General features: G+C 46.5%; 3 protein-coding genes across 3 annotated transcripts in view; 1 reads left to right on the top strand and 2 right to left on the bottom strand.

Annotated features, from left to right (window-relative positions):
- The window catches only part of LOC109518185 (unconventional myosin-IXa-like), a 100336-nt gene extending 99627 nt beyond the window's left edge, over positions 1-709 (bottom strand). Inside the window, exon 1 of the mRNA XM_019873881.1 lies at positions 343-709. The gene's annotated coding sequence lies outside the window, so the exon portion shown is untranslated. The remainder of the gene's footprint in view (positions 1-342) is intronic.
- A 2242-nt stretch (positions 710-2951) lies between these two features.
- LOC109518274 (protein ANTAGONIST OF LIKE HETEROCHROMATIN PROTEIN 1-like) lies at positions 2952-5266 on the top strand. The gene is made up of 2 exons (XM_019874028.1): positions 2952-3428; positions 4103-5266. The coding sequence occupies exons 1-2, from the start codon at positions 3186-3188 to the stop codon at positions 5156-5158; spliced, it is 1299 nt and encodes a 432-aa protein (XP_019729587.1). The 5' UTR covers positions 2952-3185; the 3' UTR covers positions 5159-5266.
- A 4127-nt stretch (positions 5267-9393) lies between these two features.
- Positions 9394-18922, bottom strand: oaz2a (ornithine decarboxylase antizyme 2a). Its single transcript, XM_019874027.1, is given in 6 exon segments — positions 9394-9711; positions 10387-10472; positions 11272-11444; positions 12663-12743; positions 12745-12811; positions 18690-18922. Coding segments are annotated over 6 exon segments (561 nt in total). The 5' UTR covers positions 18710-18922; the 3' UTR covers positions 9394-9577.
- Between the last annotated feature and the right edge of the window lie 875 nt (positions 18923-19797).

The raw sequence follows: 19797 nt of genomic DNA, 5'->3' as shown, positions 1-19797 counted from the left end.
GGGGGGGGGTGTCCAGCTGCATAGGAGACTGGATGCCCACCGCCGCTCCCCCTCCCTTCTGTCCTTCCTTCCCTCCCATTAGAAGGGACTGCGACAATATGACCACATGAACACACATTGCACAGCGCAAAAAAAACGAAAGAAAAAATAAATAAATATGCACATGGAGGCGTTATGTAAGAAAACGATGTGACATTCAAACGAAGCGGCTGCGACAAGGGGCCCGGGGGAACATGTTCCATCTTTTTGTTTGAATATCCACGATATGTGTGTGGACACGGTGACAGCGTGCAACATGACGTCCACACACGGGAGAAAAAAAAAGACAAGGAAGGGTCTTACCTCCTCTTCCTCCACCACCACCACCACCGAGCCGGCGCCGTCGCCTCCTCCTCCTCCAGTCCGCCCAAGCGACGAGGAAGAGCGGCCAACCGCCACCGAGTCAACCGGAGCCCAGTGCGGTGCGTCCGGACACGCCAGCCACAATCCGCCGCTCCGATGCGCCGATCATGGAGAATCCAATTCAGGGGGGAAAGCTGCTCCAGTGTGTCTTTTGGGGGCTTCGGCGTGAATCTGTCTGCAGTCCTTGCCGTCACTTCACGTCACGTCACGTCATGTCACGTCGCGTAGCTCGTCTCTGGGCTTTCTCCACAGAGCTATGCGTGGCCGCGCCGCGCGTCCACGCGTGGGATGTAATCGGGAAGTGGCGAGTAGGGGGGGGGTGCAGCTCGTGTAGTGAGGAGGGAGGAGGAGGACGAGCACCCTCCTCCTAACACCAAAACAAATCATTACAGACGAACAAGTGACCGCAGACTGAGGTGGTTTAGATAGATAGATAGATAGATAGATAGATAGATAGATAGAGAGAGAGAGAGAGAGAGAGAGAGAGAGAGAGAGAGAGAGAGAGAGAGAGAGAGAGAGAGCGAGAGAGAGAGAGAGAGAGAGAGAGAGAGAGACGGAGACAGCTAGCCAGCTAGCTCGCTAGATAGATAGATTGAATAATTTAAAATAACATACATATGACATGATCTATGGTGCGGAGAGAAATGTCAAACCTCAAACATTGTCTGTGTAAATGCGAAATATTAAAAAAAATTATAATACATAAAAAATAAATACAAAATAAAAAAATAATTTTATACATACATACATATATATATATATATATATATATATATGTGTGTGTGTGTGTGTGTGTGTGTGTACATGCGGGAGCAGGTTGCACACGCTCCTGTAGCAAGGTCTAAAAACGTCCCACCTGTTTTTCACTGGATCACTTTTGAAGCCAGTGACATACAGTATTTACCAGCCAGACATGTTGAAAAGGAAATCCTCCCTCTTGCCCCACAAACGTTGGGAACCGAACCCTGTGTGTGTGGAGGGGGGGGGCTACAACAACCCCCCATCCCCCATCGATGTGTGACATGACAGCACACAAAGTCACAGAGGGGAAAGTATAGCTGGAGGCGTCAAAGCATGAGTGGAAAGTTTTGGAAAGGTCAGCCAGGAGGCCTGAAAACTGAGATGGGATCAAGGGGAAAAAAAATCTTTCAAAAAAACAAGAAAAAAGACAGAAGTAGGGCAAAAAAATTAACTCTCCATGCAGCACCATAATGACAACCATTTAAATTTTAATATTATTTCTACACCACTCTAACATTTTGCAGCTCGGAAAAAATGGACTTAATGAGTCCAATAAAATGTTTTGCACCAAAGTTAAATTAAAACTGTACCGACATGTATTTTGAAAACAAAAAAGATAAAAGACAATGAATTGCCCTGAAAAGTTAAATACAGTTGAATTTTACTAAAATGTAGTATAAATGCGCTGATCAGTCAGTGACATTTGAACATCCTTGTCATATGACCCAGCAACTGTGTCATACAACTAAAATAAAGTAAAAGTGTTCACTCTTGGGCAGGGTGGAGGAGGGTGTGGTTAGCCCAGCTTTCCTCACAGTTCTTAAGTTTGGGGTTCGAATCTCAGATCAGCATTTCCTCTGGAGAGTTTGTATGCTTGCATTCCTTCCACATTCCCAAAACATGCACGTTAGCGTGTTCACCAAAGACACTAAATTGACTATGTATCGACTTTGTGTGAGCGTGAATGGTTGTTTCTTGTTGCTCTTGGCAGACAAAGGAAATAAGCGTTCTACAAAAATGGAGGCATGGATATTCACTCTATGAAAATGCGCAACGGAGAGGTAAACTGGAAGGCAATTGCACAGTGACACTGTCATCCGTTATTGTTTGAAGACTTTAATAAGTGTATTATGTTAGCGTCTACTGTACTTGATAAAATAAATGTGTTATGCGTGTGTATGGCCTTGTGAAAGTAATTTCATTCGGTTTACAACTCAGATTGGACCGAGTGGCTCACATTGCCCATTCAGTGTTAAGCACCTTACAAATGCAGCACAGTTACTCTTATGAAGTGGAAAACAGCAGTGCTGGGCAAAGTATGGCAGGCAGCCCACTGATGATTTACATTAAGTGTCCTCTTATATTGGCTGCATTCATTTTGCATTTTTAAAATTGCATAAATAGTATGTATTCATTTTATTATTTATTAAAACAAGCGGCGCAGATAACGAATGGATGAATAAACTATTTGACATATTAAATTAATTGTTAGTTATAATTATATTCATGATAAGCAATGCAAAAAATGTGAACGGTTATTAACTCATCCACTGCTGGTATTTCAGTCCCTCATTTACACTACCACGTGAAAAAAAAAAAAGGAAACACATATAAAACGTACCTGAATGACCAGACGTTTGCTCCGCCCTTCCTGAGTGACCATTCAACTCACATCCGATAGTCAAGACAAGGTGGCCCCCGTGTGGTCAGAATATGAATTACACACAACACGTTTGGTTTAGTCACAGAATTTTACACCGCAACAAATGACACTATCCTAACATCTCCTTCGAAAACAATGTATAATACTCACGGTGATGTGGAGTTCAGTGGCACGACTGAAATTAATTTGATTTTAGAAATGTAACTGACCTGCAATTCTTCCGCCGAACGTTGGGTGGCAATACTACCAGCATAGGTATTGGATACAATAGGTACTCATTAAATAACGTGACTTACGGAATGTGGTTTGTTTTGGCGGGAAAGAGACGCTTTTGTAAACAAAGAAACGTCACAACAACGCGACACAGTTGTAAGAGCCTATGACGATTAATCTCAGCGACGGAAGTGGCACTCCCCAAAACAAACGAGTGACAACAATGGAGAACATCCGCTCGATGGTGTTCTTTCTGCTCGGCGTGTGGCTCTTTATCACCAGGAGAAGACAAGCTTTGTTCGAGCGGAGGCTTCAGGCTGCGCGGAGGAACACTGCAGAGAAAATGAGGAGAGTTTGGGAATTGTTGGAGGACGACTCGTTTCCGAGACGTAGACTGCGACGCCAGATGGTTAGATTGAGAACAGTTTGGGTTCAAAAGCTTGTCAATAAAAAAACAACTCATTTTGAGCAATCCGGCACGCTGTACTGGCTGCATCTTACGTCGCCCATTAAACGACAAACATGGCTGACTCCTGCAATAAGAGACTTGTAAATGGATCTTTTGACAGTCAGAAATTCTGTCCAAGCTTTTTTTTTTTAATGCCAATTAACAAAATCGAAGTTAATAACGAAACCGACTGTTTGTCAAAGAAAGAACCAGTTTGGTGTGACCATGTAATTTATCCAATGCTAAAGTTGGTCAAGAAAAAGAAAACAAATCTAAATGAATCCAGCGACACCTGTGGGTGAGGAGGACAATTCGAGTGGATGTCATAAATAGTGTCAAGTCGAAAAGGTGATGTTAGGTGAGGTAAATAAAATGTTCCCAAGGAGACTGAACGCTGGCTGTATTTTAGATTTTAAAAGGCAAGTTGATTCATAAGTAGACGTGGTAGAATTCAGATTGTAATGCCTTTCTAGACGACTCCTAAAAAAAAAAAATCATTCTAGACCGGGATCTCTTTTATAACATCTTGGTAGATCATTTGGCCCACGCTGCAGGTGAAACGTGTAGTTTAGTTTTGAAATGTTGTGACACCAATACCCCTTTGATAACTAAAGCCAAGACGATGTGACTTCCAGATGCTTCAATTGCTGCTCAAGCGCCGGCGCCGCCCAAGCATCTGGGCGGTGCGTCGCTCCAACGTGTGGTGGGACCAGATCGTCCCGGGCTTTACGCGCGACGAGTGGGTGCGCCACTTCCGCATGTCTGAAGAGACCTTCCTGGACATTTGCGCCAAGCTGCGGCCGGCCATGGAGAAGCGCGACACCAACTTCCGCGTGTGCGTCCCGCTCAAGAAGCGAGTGGCCATCGCTCTCTGGAAGCTGGCCACCAACAGCGAGTACCGAAGCATCAGCCACCTGTTTGGCGTCAGCAAGACCACGGTGTGCCGCTGCCTGCGCGAATTCTGCTCGGCCGCCTGCGCGCTGCTGCTGCCGCGCCACATTCGCTTTCCCGATCCGGAGACGCTCGCAAGGACGGCGGCCGAGATCGAGGCGAGCTGGGGGCTTCCCCGCTGCGTCGGCGCCATCGAGGGCTCCCACATTCCCATCATAGCGCCTCAGGAGAACCACCGGGATTACATCAACGCCAGAGGCTGGCATTCCATCATCCTGCAAGGCGTGGTGGATGGCAAGGGCCTCTTTTGGAGCACGTGCGCGGGCATGGCCGGGGGGCTGCGCCACACCCGAGCGCTCAGAGAGTCTTCGTTGTGGGAGATGGCAGAGCAAGGGAGGTTCGACCCCAGCTTTTACATCCTGGGGGACTCTGCTTATCCGTTGAAGCCGTGGCTGCTGAAAGCATTCCGGCAAGACGCCACGCTGACGCCAGAGCGCCGCGCGTACAACGAGAGCGTGCGGCGCGCCAGAGCCACCGTACGCGCGGCCTTTTCCCGACTCAAAGGCAGATGGCGCTGTCTGACCAAGAGGAACGACAGCGACATCCAAGTGGTCAAATCCATGGTGTTGACTTGCTGCGCTCTGCATAATATATGCGAGAGGCACTCCGAGGAATACAGGGACCAATGGGACACGCCTGGCCTGTCGGAGATGCAGGATGTAGACGACGAAGAGGATGAGGAGGAGGAGGAAGAAGGCGGGGATGTACGTGACAGTCTCGTGAGATTTTTAACAATGTAGCACTTTGAAAAGAAAAAAAACTTTGTGTTTATTTTGCCTGAATGTCATTTGTACACTTGTACAAATTTCTGAAAAGTTTTCATTAAATACCAAAATAATTTGGTCACCCAAAAAAAAAGGTTGCGGCAAATTAGATGGGGATGCACGTGACGGTCTGGTGAGATTTTTAAGCAATATTGCATTCTGAAATAATTAACCGAGTTGCATCTTAATGTTATCTCAATGTCATTTGGAGTTGGAGGTTTCGAAATTTCTGGAAAGTTTTTGGGAAATACCATGCATCGCGGGCGTGCTTGGAGCCTATGGCAGCTGACTCCGGGCAGTCGTTGGGGCGCACCCTGAACTGGTTGCCAGCTAACGGCAAGCCACACACACAAACAAACAAGCACTCGCGCTCACAATCCCATCTCAGGACATTTTAGAGTGTTCAATTAACCTACCATGCATGTTTTTTTGGAATGTGGGTGGAAACGGGAGAAAAGCTAGGCGGGCACGGGGGAACATGCAAACTCCACACGGGAAGCCCATCAAACCGCTACACTGGAAACATGAACAAGAGGAAACCACTGTCTGAAGAGAATGAATGACATGAAATGAAAAACATGGAACTCATGTATTCCTGACTTGGAATTTCTCATGACTTTTTTTTTTCAGTTTTAACAGTCAGTTTGATGTTTAAAAAAAAGTCGGCGTTTTAAATCATATTGGAGGTGTTGATTTTTTTTTTTTTTTTATTTTACACGTTCCCTTTTCGTAAAAGTTATTTTTGTGAATCATCTTAAGTGTAAATAAAGATATAAAACGACTTTACTCTGACCTGATTTTAACATTGCCAAAAACACAGGCAACAATAAGGCGTGATAAAAAAATAAAAGTATGACGTGAGGCTGCAGACGCCGCAGGTGCCACTGGAGGGCGCTGCTGCACGTATGTTGCCGCAAACTCGGTCAATTGTTGGGAATTTGAGAAATTGGCAATTTTTGGGGAAGGGAGTGCGAGTCAGGTGAATTAAAATCGTTGAAATGGCTCTGATGAAAAATTGACACACCCTCACACGCAGGTTTAAAAGGCTACTGAGTAAATTTGTCGAAGTTCTTGACTTTAATAAGCACGGTGCTTGCAGTGTATTTTCCCAGCCGGCAATGAGCGTTACAACATTATCAAGAAGAGGAGATTAAACGCGATCAGCGTGTCACGGCCGACTCCCAAGTGAAGCAGATGGCCTTTGACGCATGCTGCACGGACGGTAGAATGACACACAGGCGGGCGAACTGTTTCGATATCACCAAAAGCTCACACTCGTGCTCGCCTTCTTGATTTGCGTCGCTTGGGTTCACTCAAAGAAGTCTTTCATTTCTGGGTTGACATGGATGGAGTCATCTTAGACCCCTTTGATACTGTCGCAATTTATTGCTCTCCACTGTATATTTTAAGAACAAATGACAATTTGTCTGAATTCACTGAATCACTTCTTGCATCTCAAATCAGAGGTCCCCAACTTTTTTTGCCCCGCGGAACAGTTTAACATCAGACAATATTTTCAGCGACCGACCTTTAAGGTGTGGTGGATCAATACAACAAAATAATATGATATGACCTGCATGAAAACCGTAGTATTTTCAAAATAAAACATTTTTCAGAGTCCGAAATAAATAAAATGGAAGCAAGTTATTTATTCTTTGTGCGGCCGGTACCAAATGGCCCACGGACCCGTGCCGGTCCGCGGCCCGGGGCTTGGGGACCATTGTCTAAAATCGATGAATGAAAATTAATCATGTACCAAAACTGCTGTACTGAAGATAAACACTGTTGCCGCTTACACGCTCCAGCAATTCATTCTATGGCGCTACAACGGAGGAGAATACTACAACTCGAGTTCACTTTGTACTACTCTCAAAAATCAGTGCCGCCATCTGAAAAGCAAACACTCATTTAGTGTCTGAGTGCCCCAGTGAGCTGTTCGAAAAAGCAGACGATAAGAAAGAAGCTTTTGTATGAAAGGCGCTAGATGCGCGCCGCATGTTGGCAAACACGAGGCTACGCTTCCTTGGCGCACTTTTCCGAGAAACGCGGATGGACGCGGCCATCCGTCATAGTCCCCCGCGTGATCTGATTTTTACATAAACGTCGGCATGAGATTAAGGCTGCGAGGAAGGAGGCGAGCGCCGGGCCTCGCAGTCGCGGGGATTAACCGAGCGACAAGACTTTGAGGGCCGCCGCGGCTCGTGGCGGTCCGCTTTCCAATTTTGTGACACTTCTCCGAAGAGATGCGATACAGGATTAGCCGGACACACTTAGCTCGCCTTCTGTGCTGAGAAGAAAATGTTGATAGCAGATGAAGCGGCTTGGGGATTAGCGCAAGAGTCAGCAGTCAAATGCTGCTCATTAAAAAAAAAAAAAACACATCAAGCAAAAAATCTTGAGGGAATAAAAACTACCAAATTTTGGCCTTTGTATCTAAGACAAACAAAAAAAGGGCAGGCCAATCTTGTACTCGCACTCTTACTAGCAAGCCACGTGGTTGTTAACACCTGCAGAATGTGGCTTGACATGTTGTATACGTTTAGTTGCTCCATGTACAGCACTTTGTGTGCAGCGACGGCTGTTTAAAAGTGCTCTATAAATACATTTGAGTTGAGAAATGTAGCGAAACGTGCCTGAAAAAGGGGGGCGGGATTAGATCAGATTTTGATGAAAAAAAATAAAATACCCATGAAGCTTCAAAATGCATTGAAACTGCAGTCAGTTATAAAATCAATAGTTTCATGAGAGCATAAATCACCCATTTACTTTTGATTAAAAAAAAAACTAATTAGATGATCCTAATTTGAGTGAGATTAGCATGATCAGAATATTGCCACTTTTTCTAGGTCATCTTGAATTATTTTATGAATCCTTGCCATCATGCGTAGCGCTGCTTAATTGTGCACCAAACAAGGAGCCGCTTGTCTTTTTTGGTTTTATAACGTCTGCCACAGCAGTTCACTTGTAGCGCTTTGCCTTTTTGGATGAAAACACTAAACACACCATAAAAAAACTTTTTGAACAATTTGTTTATTTATTTATTTATTTGTTTGTTTATTTATTTATTTTTTTTTTATGAAACAAGTATTTTCCCCGCCGCAAAAGCCAAGTTTCTCCACAGTGTACAAATGTGGATTGTTGACCAAATGGAATTCAACTGCCACCAGGAATCAAACAAATAACTTAACTCTGCCAATATAGAGAACTATACATACGTAGAAAATAGATTTTGCAGAGAAAATGCATAATATTGATTCAACCTGGATGATGTTTCCAAACAAATGATAAGCCCCCCCCCCCCCCGCGCCAAGATAAGTCTCTTTGGCATTGAGTTCAAAGTGCTAAAACAGATAAGAAAAAAAAAATAAAAAATAGGGCTGTACGTGTAACGCAACGTTAAATGGGCTCGCATTTGATCGTCATCCCCGGGAGTCGTCTTTTGTGCGCACGCAACTCAACCTCGGGGGGGTTGGAAACAGGACCGCATTCGTCAACAAAAGTGAAAAGGCTCAAACGTGAGGCACAGGAGGACTCACCTTGACCGGCCAAGGACCGCTCTGCTGGACGAGGACGAGTGACATGCCGGGAAGCCGGCATGATTTCTGCTCGCTCAGAATGCGACATGAACATTTTTAGTATGATTTGAAATCTACGTTAGCAACACCGTTGGGTGTCAAACTTGACCGGCCAACGACTTCTAATTGAGAGACCAGGACGGTGCCGCCTTCAAGTTACGTTGAACAGCTACTTGATTCTATTTTAAAATTTAAATGGCGACAGTTCCTCCAACCTCCAATTGTTCTCACGCCGATTGATTAGACTGGCCATTGACCGCCAATCAATCAGATTGACTCAAAATGTGTCTGTTAAATTTTAGTTTAACTTTACCTGACGTCGTGTCCCGCGATCCTTCCATGTTGATGAACTCGACCGGCCAATGGCTTCCGATGGCTGAGAATGATTGACACGTACAGGAACGGCGCACGAATGCTAAATGAGTGCCGCGTGGAAAGAAAGGTGACGCGCCGCGCCGACACTTTGTTGAGCCCGGATGGCTTCCCCCCATGGGCCAACTTGCGGCGCGTGCACCAGAGCGGTCGGCGACTTGCGAGCGAGGTGACGTTTTGTCCCATCGTGACCTGGGCGGATCCTTGGCCGTGACCGTCACAAAAGTTCTTCAATTAAAAAAAAAAAAAAAAAAAAGAAAAGAAAAAAAGTCTTCTAAAACAACATAAAAAGTCGTCTCTTTCAAGTAGGAAAAGTCTGGCATGTAACAGCATCGTTTCAAGCGACTTGGTTCGCAGTCTTAAGAGACGGAAGGGAAAGAAAAAAAAAAGTCTCGATCCCAAAGGCAAGAGGATGAAAGGGGGTGGGGGGGAGGGGGGCAATGTGGGCTCACTCCTCGTCCGAGCTGCTGTCGATGTCCAGAGAGTAAAGCATGAAGACCAAGTCGGGCCGGGCCGGAACCGAGGGGTCTCCCGGCTTCAACATCTCAAAGCCGATGTAGTTGAAGGTCTTGATGATGGACACTAGTGGGGGAGGGGGCGGGGGGACAAAAACACCTTGAGTGGGTTACATCCAGCATGGTAAAAGCAGTAAAAAAAATGCAACAAGAGAGGCCACATCGGAATTCACAAAGCGCGCGCAGATGGCGAAACGCTTCACTCGCTACGCTGCCAAGCAGATTGTGCCTTCTGTGGTTTGAAATCCGGAACGCGTCCAACGGTCCGGCAGAAAACGAGCAAATCGATCCTGTTGGGTCAGTCCCCACGGGGGGCTGCCACAGGCCGTTGCTTTTCAAGTCGCGATAAGTCGACTTATTGGAATCGATTCAAATCGCGGCATCATCGCAGCAGAAAGTAGCTCCAGTGAAACAACCGGCATTGTTAGGTTGAAGGTCCTTAACTCATTCACTCCCAAAGACGTTTTTAAACGTCTTTTCAGACTTGGTCTAGATAGAATTGGCTGGTCCTGAATGAGTTAATTAGCGAAAGAGTACTTGCGCTGACAGTACATTGATTCAACGGTTGCCGTTTGCATTCCTGACACGTTTCCAAATGAAGCACAATTGAGAGCGTCGGGATGTGCGCGAGGGTTCACGGGCAGCTTTGAATTGCCGATTTGTACGCAATCGGCCGGTTTGGCGACAGACGCGCTACGAGAAGAAGAAGAGGAGGAGGAGGAGGAGGAAGGGCAAATCTTACGTCGGTCCTCTCGGCCTTTGCAGAACCAAAGGACGACAGAGTTCACCTTCAGCTTATCCTCGGCAAACTCCAGCAGAGCGGTAAGCCTGAGGAGGTCAACACACAGAAACACACACAGACACGGTCAGTGGACGATGCGGAGGGGGAGGGTGTCGGGGGAGGGGGGGGGGCTGATGACGCAGTCTTCCTTTTACATAAGGAGCCGCTCGCCCTTTACATAATATTGCGGTGCTAAGTGGGGCAGGCGGCGACGGTCTGATTGGCCGGCGGCTTCTGCGGATGTGCGCGCGCTCACGACATCTGTGGCTCTCAAACTTTTTTGATCAAGTGTTACCCCCCAAAAAAAGGCAACTAAAATCCTGGGATCTTCAGGTAGCAACATAATGAACAACATTACAATACAGTAGCTCGTAGGCCTCAGTGGTGATTTAAAAAAAGGAACGGCGTGATTCTGTAAAAAGGTGTCTTGAACATTCGCGGGCAACACGGAAATCTGATCAAGTTTGAACATTGCCGCTGTGCTTCAATCCAGAAAAGCCAAAACGGCCCTCGAACGGTGATTCAATACAAACGTATTGCGCGCCGGTTCCATCTCAAACGCAAAAGATTGAACGGAAATGTACTGAAGTTAAAACCACAGTCCTGTGTCAGCGGGTGGGGGGTGGGGGCACTGTATCGGATTAATAAAAAGTTCAAAGCCACGGTAACAAAATGAGTTCAAACCGATTCAGCTTGCGGGAGCCCGTGTACCGCACTTGAGAACGACGGCGTCACGTCGTGACGGGACGCAATAGGTGTGCGTTCGTTCGTTCGTTCGGGACCTCCCGATGTTCAGGCGACGCGTCACGAAAAAGTTGAGAGCGCGAGTATCCGAGCGAGGCTCACCCCTCTTTGCTTCCCTCCGCCAGCGGCCCCGTCGGCATCTCCAGGAAGAGGCTGCCTTCCCACACGGTCGTGTCCCAGAAGGCCGAGCGGCGTTCGCTCAGCTGGTAGTGGAAGCGCAGCAGTGAGGCGTTCCCGTTCACGTCCGTCGACTGCATCACCGTCAACTTGTCACCCTGGGGGGCGCAAGCGCGGCAACGTCAACGATGCGCATGTACACACACACACACACACACACAAACGCCGCGGCTTGACGGGCGTCGACCAGAACCGCGCCCGTCGCCAAACCTCCCCGCACGTGATGCCCGTTTTTGGTTAGCGGTTTTTAGCCTCGGCGCTATTTGAGCGAGACGTTTGTTCGTAACTTGTCATCTATTGCCGCTGTTGCCCAAACAAGTTGCCGTGTTTGCAGTCACAGTTCCCCCCCCCCCCCCCCCCCACACTTTCTCAAACAAACTGCTGTTCAAACATGAATTTTCCCTTCGGCGATGGCAAAATGATTTGCCTTCAGGTGACAATGCACCAAGATGTCGAGTGGCGCATTTGCGGCTCGGGACGCTCACATTTCGACGTGCAAATTCACTCGTGTGGCAGATTATCAACTTGGAACACTCAAAGGTCTCTTCCCAAGTACAGTTCTGTTGTCTTTAACTTGTCCCGTCAACCCGTTTGCAGTCAATCTTAAGAACCGGTTTGTTTTTCGAACATTTATTTGGGTCCATCTCGATTGAGCTTTTATTTGCAAAAGCTTGACAACAACCGGTCGAGGGCATTGCTTTGTGTGCGCCCGCGCTGCCGTTTTTGTTCGTCGCAGCCTTCGCGTGGGGGCACAGCAGGAAGAAGAGTCAGTGCGCATCTCGGGTTATTTTGAAAAACTTGCAAATTCAACTTCCCCTGAAGGCGGGATCATCCAATGGCGTCTTTTTTTTTTTTTTTTTTTTTTGATGGGGATTTACAAGTTGATGGCCGACTTTCATGTCTGACGAAGCCAATCAGCGCCACGGGGAGGACGATGAATCCGTTTCTCTGTCTGATCCCGCTATCGCGAATCCCCGGGCGCTGTCACGCGGTACGACGAGGCACGCGCGTTAACACACAGCAAAATTGCTCAAATTTAGCTTGAATGATTCAATGGCAATGACTCAACTGAGGCACAAAGTTGGAGCCTATCCCAGCCGTCTACGGGCAAGTAGGCGGGGGGGGACACCCTGAACCGGTTGCCAGCCAATCGCAGGGCACACAGAGACGAACAACCATCCGCGCTCACACTCACACCGAGGGACAATTTCAAGCGTTCCATGAATCTGTCAGGCATGTTTTTGGAATGTGGGAGGAACCCGGAGTAACGTTCAATTCGATGAAACCAGCGGACGCTTTGAATTCAACCCGCTCACCTTGTGTAGCAGCGCGCCGAGAGAGTGATCCCTGACCGTCCCTCGCCCACCCGGGATCTTCAGATGTGGGTGAGGGGCATCAGGAGCACCACTGAGGCCCCGGGGGCGGAGGAAGGGAGCCCGGCAGCCGCGAGCCCGCTAACCAGGAACTGCACAGACACACGCCGGGAGACGCCGGTGAGTCAACATCTTGTTTTTTTTTGTTTTTTTTTCCCCGGTGGCGGGGGTGTGCGGAAGGGGGGGGGGGGGGGTGGGGGGAAGGGGGGGGGGCAGTGGCGGCATGCTGAAGAGGAGCAACATTATTCCATGAAGACGAATGAAAAAAAAAAACTCGCAAAAAACAATGACAAGAAAATGTCCAAGTTGTGATTTTGACTCGAGGGCAAATGCGGTCTGGCGGGCCAAAGTGGCAAGAGTGGGGGGGCGGGGGGGGTTGTCTTCTTGTGCTGCACTGCAAGTGTCATATTCAACCCTTTTTTTTTTTTATTTTTAGGAAGACCACGCACTACCCAAAATCGGGGGGGGGGGCGGTACATTTTTGATGGGGGGGGGGCAAATGAATGCTGCCCCGAAGAAATGACTTCAACACCAACTCTGATCCCAAAAGGGTTTCTCAGTTTTTACGTTACTGTCGATTAATCTATGAATCGGAAAACACGTTTCCATTTCCGTCCCTTTGTTGAAAAACGCGACATCATTTCAAACGGACAGTGAACAAAAAAAACATGAGTCGGCAACGGCGGCGGCGTGACCCATTTGGTTCCGTAACGTGTCAGAAAAGAGACAAACGTGCAAGCAATCGGCGAAATAAACGTCATCCGTCCGCTGGCTAGGATGGCGGTGAAGATTCCGAGCATTTGGACAATTGTAAATTACGAGGGGTGGCCAAACGATACAGCGATGCTCAAACAGAATGATGAATTTGAGAAAGCGGTGAGTTGTCAATTGCTGAATTGATGGCGGCACCTTCCAAACAAACGGCTTGCCGATGGATCATTTGGGATGTGTCGAGAATCTCCGTTGCAACCCAGGCTAAACTTGGCTCCTCCATGACAGCGAAGGCGCATCATTTCAACAGATTTCCGGACTTTGGTGGCATTTGAAGGGCTTTGGGGAAAGCGCCGCGTTGCCAAAAGACCCATTTTGTTGTCAACACAAAGCCAGAAAATAAAAAAAAAAAAAAAATTAAAAAAAGACAAACTTTGGGCTGAACGTGAATTCAGGTCAAGTCTCGTCCATTTTTGCAGAGCACCCGCGCGTGAACAATGACATCAGGTCGTCGCCGTGAGGCGAATCATCTCCGCCGAGCACGTGACGGGGACGACGCCTCTGCAAATAGCCCGTCGGACTTTTTGGCGACACGCCGCTCGAATTGCCGCGGCGTTGAGTAGACGCCAGATCGCCGCGTTGGGGGGCCAACTGGCTCTGCCGTGTGCGCAAGGTCCCGAAACGCGAGGGCGTCAAACAGCTGCCTCACCGACTTGTTTGCCAAATCATATTTACACGGAAATCGTGTGCACCGCACACAACATTTGTTTTTTTTTCTGCCACGTTGCTCCCCCCTGCTGACTCGACTGCTCAACCGTGACGATTTCGGAGGATTGCGCCAGCGATGGCGAGCAAAAGTGCTCACTTGGAAACCTTTGCTAGGTCGATTTAAACCTCAACCTTGTTTTGGATGAACACCTGGGCCTACTACGCGATTGTATTTTGAAATTTCGGTGAGGCTGCTGGTCCTCGGGAGAGCCGGTGGAACTCGGAACAAGACGACTTGAGGACGCCGCTTTTCATTCGCTCTCTGACGAGATGGAAACGGCGCAAATGGCGATCGGCGTTGATGTCGAAGCTCGACGGACGAACTAATCAGATAAGAATCGCGGGGAGGAGAGAGACGGGCAGGACACAGATGGAGGAAGCGATAAAGACGAAGCCTGCCAACAAGCGCTGCTTGTTTTGTTTTTTTCCACTCCCTTCGCCTGATGTGAGTGCCAGCTTGTTGTGAAAGGCAACACGTTGACATTTAAAGCAGCCTCGCCATCTCTCGCCCCCCCCCCGTGAATAGCTGACGAGGTCATCCTAAAAACAGAATATAGGCGATGTTTTGAAGAAGCTCAAACAAAACACGCGACGGGCACTTTCTTGTGAAAAGACATTTCGCGATGGTGGGAAGTGCGACGGGCGTGCAGATGTGACGGCGGGACGCGGCCCTTCCTGGCGTCGCTTGGACGACAATCAGATGAGTTGCTTTCCAAAAAAAAAAAACAAAAAAAAAACAAACGGAGATGAAGTGGAGGTGTTTGGAGGACAGCCAAGAGACACACGGGAACAAAACATCCCCAAGAGAAGACCGGAAAACATCCGAACAGCACAATGGACGGCTTGGAAACAACTCGGGTGTTTCAAAGGAGGCAAATGAAAGCTGCGGCGAAAGGGGGAGTGGGGGGGGTGCCGTCTCTGATGCGGTTTGCCGTCCGGGGAGGCTCATTCAAGCATCTATTCGGGACAACGGGACATTTTTGTTGCACGCCACATTTGCACCGGGGTGAACGCCGTTCTCAGCTTGACGAAAGCGCTTGGCTTGAAGCAACGTCAAGGTCAGCCACTCAAACATCAACTGTCAATGTTTGGGGGACATTTCTCCCGTTGTGACCCCACACGGTCTTATTTCTTCGCTCGGCAGAGCCGTTGAGGGCAGGGGGGGGCGAGGCTTCCGATGCAAAGCGCCCCAAGTGGAGCTTTACAAGTTGGCGGCGCGAGTCAGCCAAGGCCGTCAAAGCGAGGCTAAAAGTAGAAGGTTGGCCCCGCCCCCAAAGCGCAGGTTCTGCCGTTCAGCTGACTTGGTTCTCGCTTTCAGTCTCGACGAAATCAAAACAGTCAACGCAAAGCGGGCGTCACATCACAGGGTGTGCCGCCAATCCGTGCGGGGGAGTTCAGCGCTCAAATATTCAGCTGGTATGAGGAAACCGCATGAGAAACAAACAAAACAAAACAAAAAAGCTGAGCACGTGGCTGGAGAACTGACGATTGTGCCAACACATGAAACCGTTCATGAAACTCTTTGATGAAGCGCAAGAATCCCATTGAAGAATCATACGGCATTTTTGTCGCAAGTGTGGAAGAGGGGCTCACCTAGCCCGTCTGCCAATTGCGGCTTTGCAACCCAACATCCTGGCTCACGGATCCTCCGTAAGTTGTGGATCAGCACGGCTTTCGAGTCGACGATCAAGATTAGGCAATGAATCAGAGCTCGCCACATCAAATGTAAAAACGGACCGCTAATTGCTTCGTAACCTGCGGGTAACTCTCCCTCTTCCAAGGCTAACAGCTTAACTCCATACAAATAAATCCATCAATAAATCTCCACAGATTTGCACTTGACAATTGTCCTTCTGGCCTGCAAAAGTCGGATACCCGCCAATTGGCGGAAAATTTTCATCCGTGCAATGAAGAGGGAAAAGAAAAACAAATGTCAACAGGTCGGACAAGTTTCGTCACCACCCGCCGCTGAAGCAGGGCATTTATTGGTGCGGATGGTATATCGAGTTGCGTGTCAAAATGCTTTGAAATGGCTGAGCCTGTGGGCAAATCTGCTTTGAAAACGGCTGCCAGCGAATGCGTTCCACGCCATCTGTGTAGATGCCGACAAAAATTACAAGTGCCCGCAGAGCGACAACGCTCACGTCCGCATCGATCGGCCTTGTTGGCATCAAGCTAAAAAGCACTTAGCGTGAACGCGGCCTCAAGCGGACACATCGGGGGGCGTGACGCGTCCGCCGCCGGCCGCCTCGAAGCCCGACTGAAATCTCGCCACCTCGCAGACTCCAAAAGCGATTCATCTTCAGATCAAGTCCCCGAAATGCGGAGCGCCGTGATGCCACCGCAGTGAAAGCGCAGCACTGATTAATAACTAACACTTATTCAACCGTCTAATTACACTGGCACGTAACACCTCGACTTGAAAAGCCCAAGGGGACGGCATCGTTGCCAAGTCTAAAAATACAACCCATTATCTATTCTATCCAACCAGCCATGACGCTAAAGCTAAATCGAAAACAAACGGACTTTCCCAAACTGCTTAACTTCGTCTCAAGAAAGTCTGCCCGCTCCGTGCTAACAAAAGAAGGCCAAGTACCAAAGGCGGGCTAACAAAACCGGCATTCATCTTGTGGAAGTTCGACGTTAACCCAGAAACAGCCGATATCAAAACTGAAACGGTAAAGCGACAATTGCAAACGGAGCGCACAAGTTCATCTTGTGATACGAGTGACCCGACTTGGCGAGCGCAAACTTGAGATGTGGCGGTTGGCCTCGCGCCCAAAAAACGAGCAGGTTGGCAGATTAGTCGTCACGATAGAAAGACCAAAAGCAAAATGGCTGCCAAAAAAAAACCAAGACCAACACTGGATATCACCATATTAGAAATCGGACTCAGTTAAGAGCAACAACAGTTCTGTTGCAACAAGGCATTGGCCAATTATCGATTTGAGGATTTACCGTTGTTTTAAATAGGCAAAGCTTTCAAGAACCAACTAAAACTCACTGCTCTTTTTTGGAAGGGACTTCTAAACAGGGCAAAAGATGCTGCCTCTCAAGCCATTGTCTCCAATAATTAAATAAACCAAAATAAATCGAAAAAATCCCTTCTCTGCCAGCAAGGAGGAGGCGGGAGGGAACAAGACCAAAACAAAACCAAAAAAAAAAAAAACATTTTTTGGGCCCCGTTGATTAATGTCCATTGTCCAAAAAAAATTCAACCACAAAACGCTCCCAGCAGGTACTAGTTAGCCCCCCCCATAAAAACATGAGTAGCCCATGGGTCTGTTCTAAAAATACATGAGCGACTTTAAAACAGACCAACAATGACGGGAAACGGTGACTTACTGGAAGAATTAAAACAGAAGAATGTTAATATTTATTTCAACTTAACATGGTGCAAATTTCTTCGGGAGCAAATACTCTACATTGCTTGAAAATCGATTATGTTCAATGAGAGGGGGGGGAGCCTTTTTTTTATTTTATTTTTTTTATTAAAATATTTCAAAAAATTGTAAAGATGTACCCGTGGTTCAACAGCCGCAAATTTTCATGTTGACGGCGGTGGTTGTTTGAAATTGCTCTCTGAATACAGTCGAGTACAAAAACAATTTTTGTCACGCATCTGCACTTTGAGGAATTACTTTGAACAACTTTAGCATTGCAAAGTTTGATTTAAAAAAAAAATACATTGTTTTGTTTTTCAGACAATGGCTTCAAGACATGTGAGGATTTTGCTCGACAGCAACAATGATGTAACAGATTCGAAGGAGCAAGATTTTCCCCAGGCGTGGCCTCATTTCCAGAGAATGTTTTGTTAACGTTGTCGGCGACAAGGACGATTCGTGCTAGTTTCTTCGCAGTATCAAAACTTGCTAAGACATGGAAAATATTTAGTGGGAAGCGTTTTTTTTGTTGTTGTTATCATCCAAAAGGGGTATTTTACTTTGAGATAAAATAAATAAATATGTTTGGACACAACTACATTTCTGAGTGTGTCCTCAGTACTTCCACAGCATCTTTCTAGTCCAGTGTGATGAATACTCCCGACTAATTCCGTTTAGTGGCGTTGCATTGGAATTGCAAATTGGGTGGGTTGACTTATTCGCCATGTTTTGTCAAGGCCAGATGTCATCACTGCAAAACATCATACCATCAAAGAGTCGTATCGTCAAAAATGTCGATGTGCTGCAAAAAGACTGTCGAGTATTATAACATACAAGTGGGTCTGTGACGGACAATATTTTTTTTAAAGGGACATGATGGAACATTCCAGGTGTTCAACGTGTTGAGGAAGTAGCGACAAATGGCTAAAGAAAAAAAAAAACATACACCGCACGCGTGTCGTCAGTCTTGTTTTGTTTTAATTTATTTTTAATAATTGCCTTTCTATGACCATCGAGAACTTGACACAAAGTTTTGTCTCGGAATGGGGAAGGAAAAACTTTTGCAAAAAAAAAAAAAGTGCTGACAAGATTACGAGTCACTTCCTACCTTTCGTCCGCGTTCAACATGACAGCTTCGACGACAGCCTCTTACGGTTCTTGTTTTAAAAGGGAAGAAAGTCTTTTAGTTGGAGCAAAAGGGTTAGGCATAAAAATTCGGCTCCCAGTGAGTCGAATGCGAAGGTCCAAAGATGTGTTGCCGTGTGCTTCGGGGTTGTTGTGAACGGGACGTACGGAAACAACATCACTTGGCAGCCGCCAACAGACTACTAGAGAAAGCAGTGGCTGCATTTATATGGAGGAGCCTCCGCGGTGCATTGTGGGTGACTCCGCCCACGAGTCCCGATCACGCTATGAAAACAAAGGGCTCAAAACTTCAAAATCCACTTTTTTTTTACTTTGTATAATTAAATATGATTGTTTTATTCTTTATTTATTAAGATGATCGATCAATTAAAAGGGTAACTCTCTAGGTGAAGGCAAACTTTCGTCCTGAAGGACCGAATTGGATTATTATTACAGTATTTTATTCTTTTGTGTCGGCATAATGATTTATTCTCGTAATAAAAATTTTAAAAGATTCTCATTTTTCATAGGAACTTTCGTCCTGAAGGACCGAATTGGATTATTATTTTATTATACAGTATTTTATTCTTTTGTGTCGGCATAATGGTTTATTCTCGTAATAAAAAATTTAAAAGATTCTCATTTTTCATAGAATTATTTATAATTCAGGTGATCGTACAGGTAATTAACAAACCACAGCCTTTAATACAATAAAAATTGAAATAATATTTCAGTTGTTCGTATTTTGTGTTATAGTAATGATAACAAAAATAATAATACATGTACAAATCTTTGAATAATAATAAAAACAATAAAACACACTGTATTGATAGCAATGATTCTTGTCATATTAGTACATCATTTGTCCTTTTATTGTATTTTTTTAACGGAAAATAATGTCTCACTTATTTGATGAAATAATTACGTCAACAAAATAGCTCACGTGTTAAAGAACATTTGTAATTCAAAGTAACAAAATAATTCATCCTCATTTTGATTGCATCCTTCACAATTAATGTCATTTGAATCAAGCAATTCTATAGTAAAATGCAAAAGTTGATGAAAAATACACCCACACCCACATATATATA

Source organism: Hippocampus comes, unplaced genomic scaffold (assembly GCF_001891065.2).
Source record: "Hippocampus comes isolate QL1 unplaced genomic scaffold, H_comes_QL1_v1.1 scaffold298, whole genome shotgun sequence".
Classification (NCBI taxonomy): domain Eukaryota; kingdom Metazoa; phylum Chordata; class Actinopteri; order Syngnathiformes; family Syngnathidae; genus Hippocampus; species Hippocampus comes.
Note: the sequence above shows the minus strand (reverse complement) of the source record. Positions and strands in the feature narration are given on the sequence as shown.

What these genes read in the sequence shown, in the direction of transcription:
- LOC109518274 (XM_019874028.1), top strand. Translation starts at nt 3,186, where the DNA reads ATGACGATTAATCTCAGCGACGGAAGTGGCACTCCCCAAAACAAACGA. An exon ending in GTAGACTGCGACGCCAGATG is followed by an intron (nt 3,429 to 4,102) that starts GTTAGATTGAGA and finishes TGTGACTTCCAG; the next exon opens with ATGCTTCAATTGCTGCTCAA.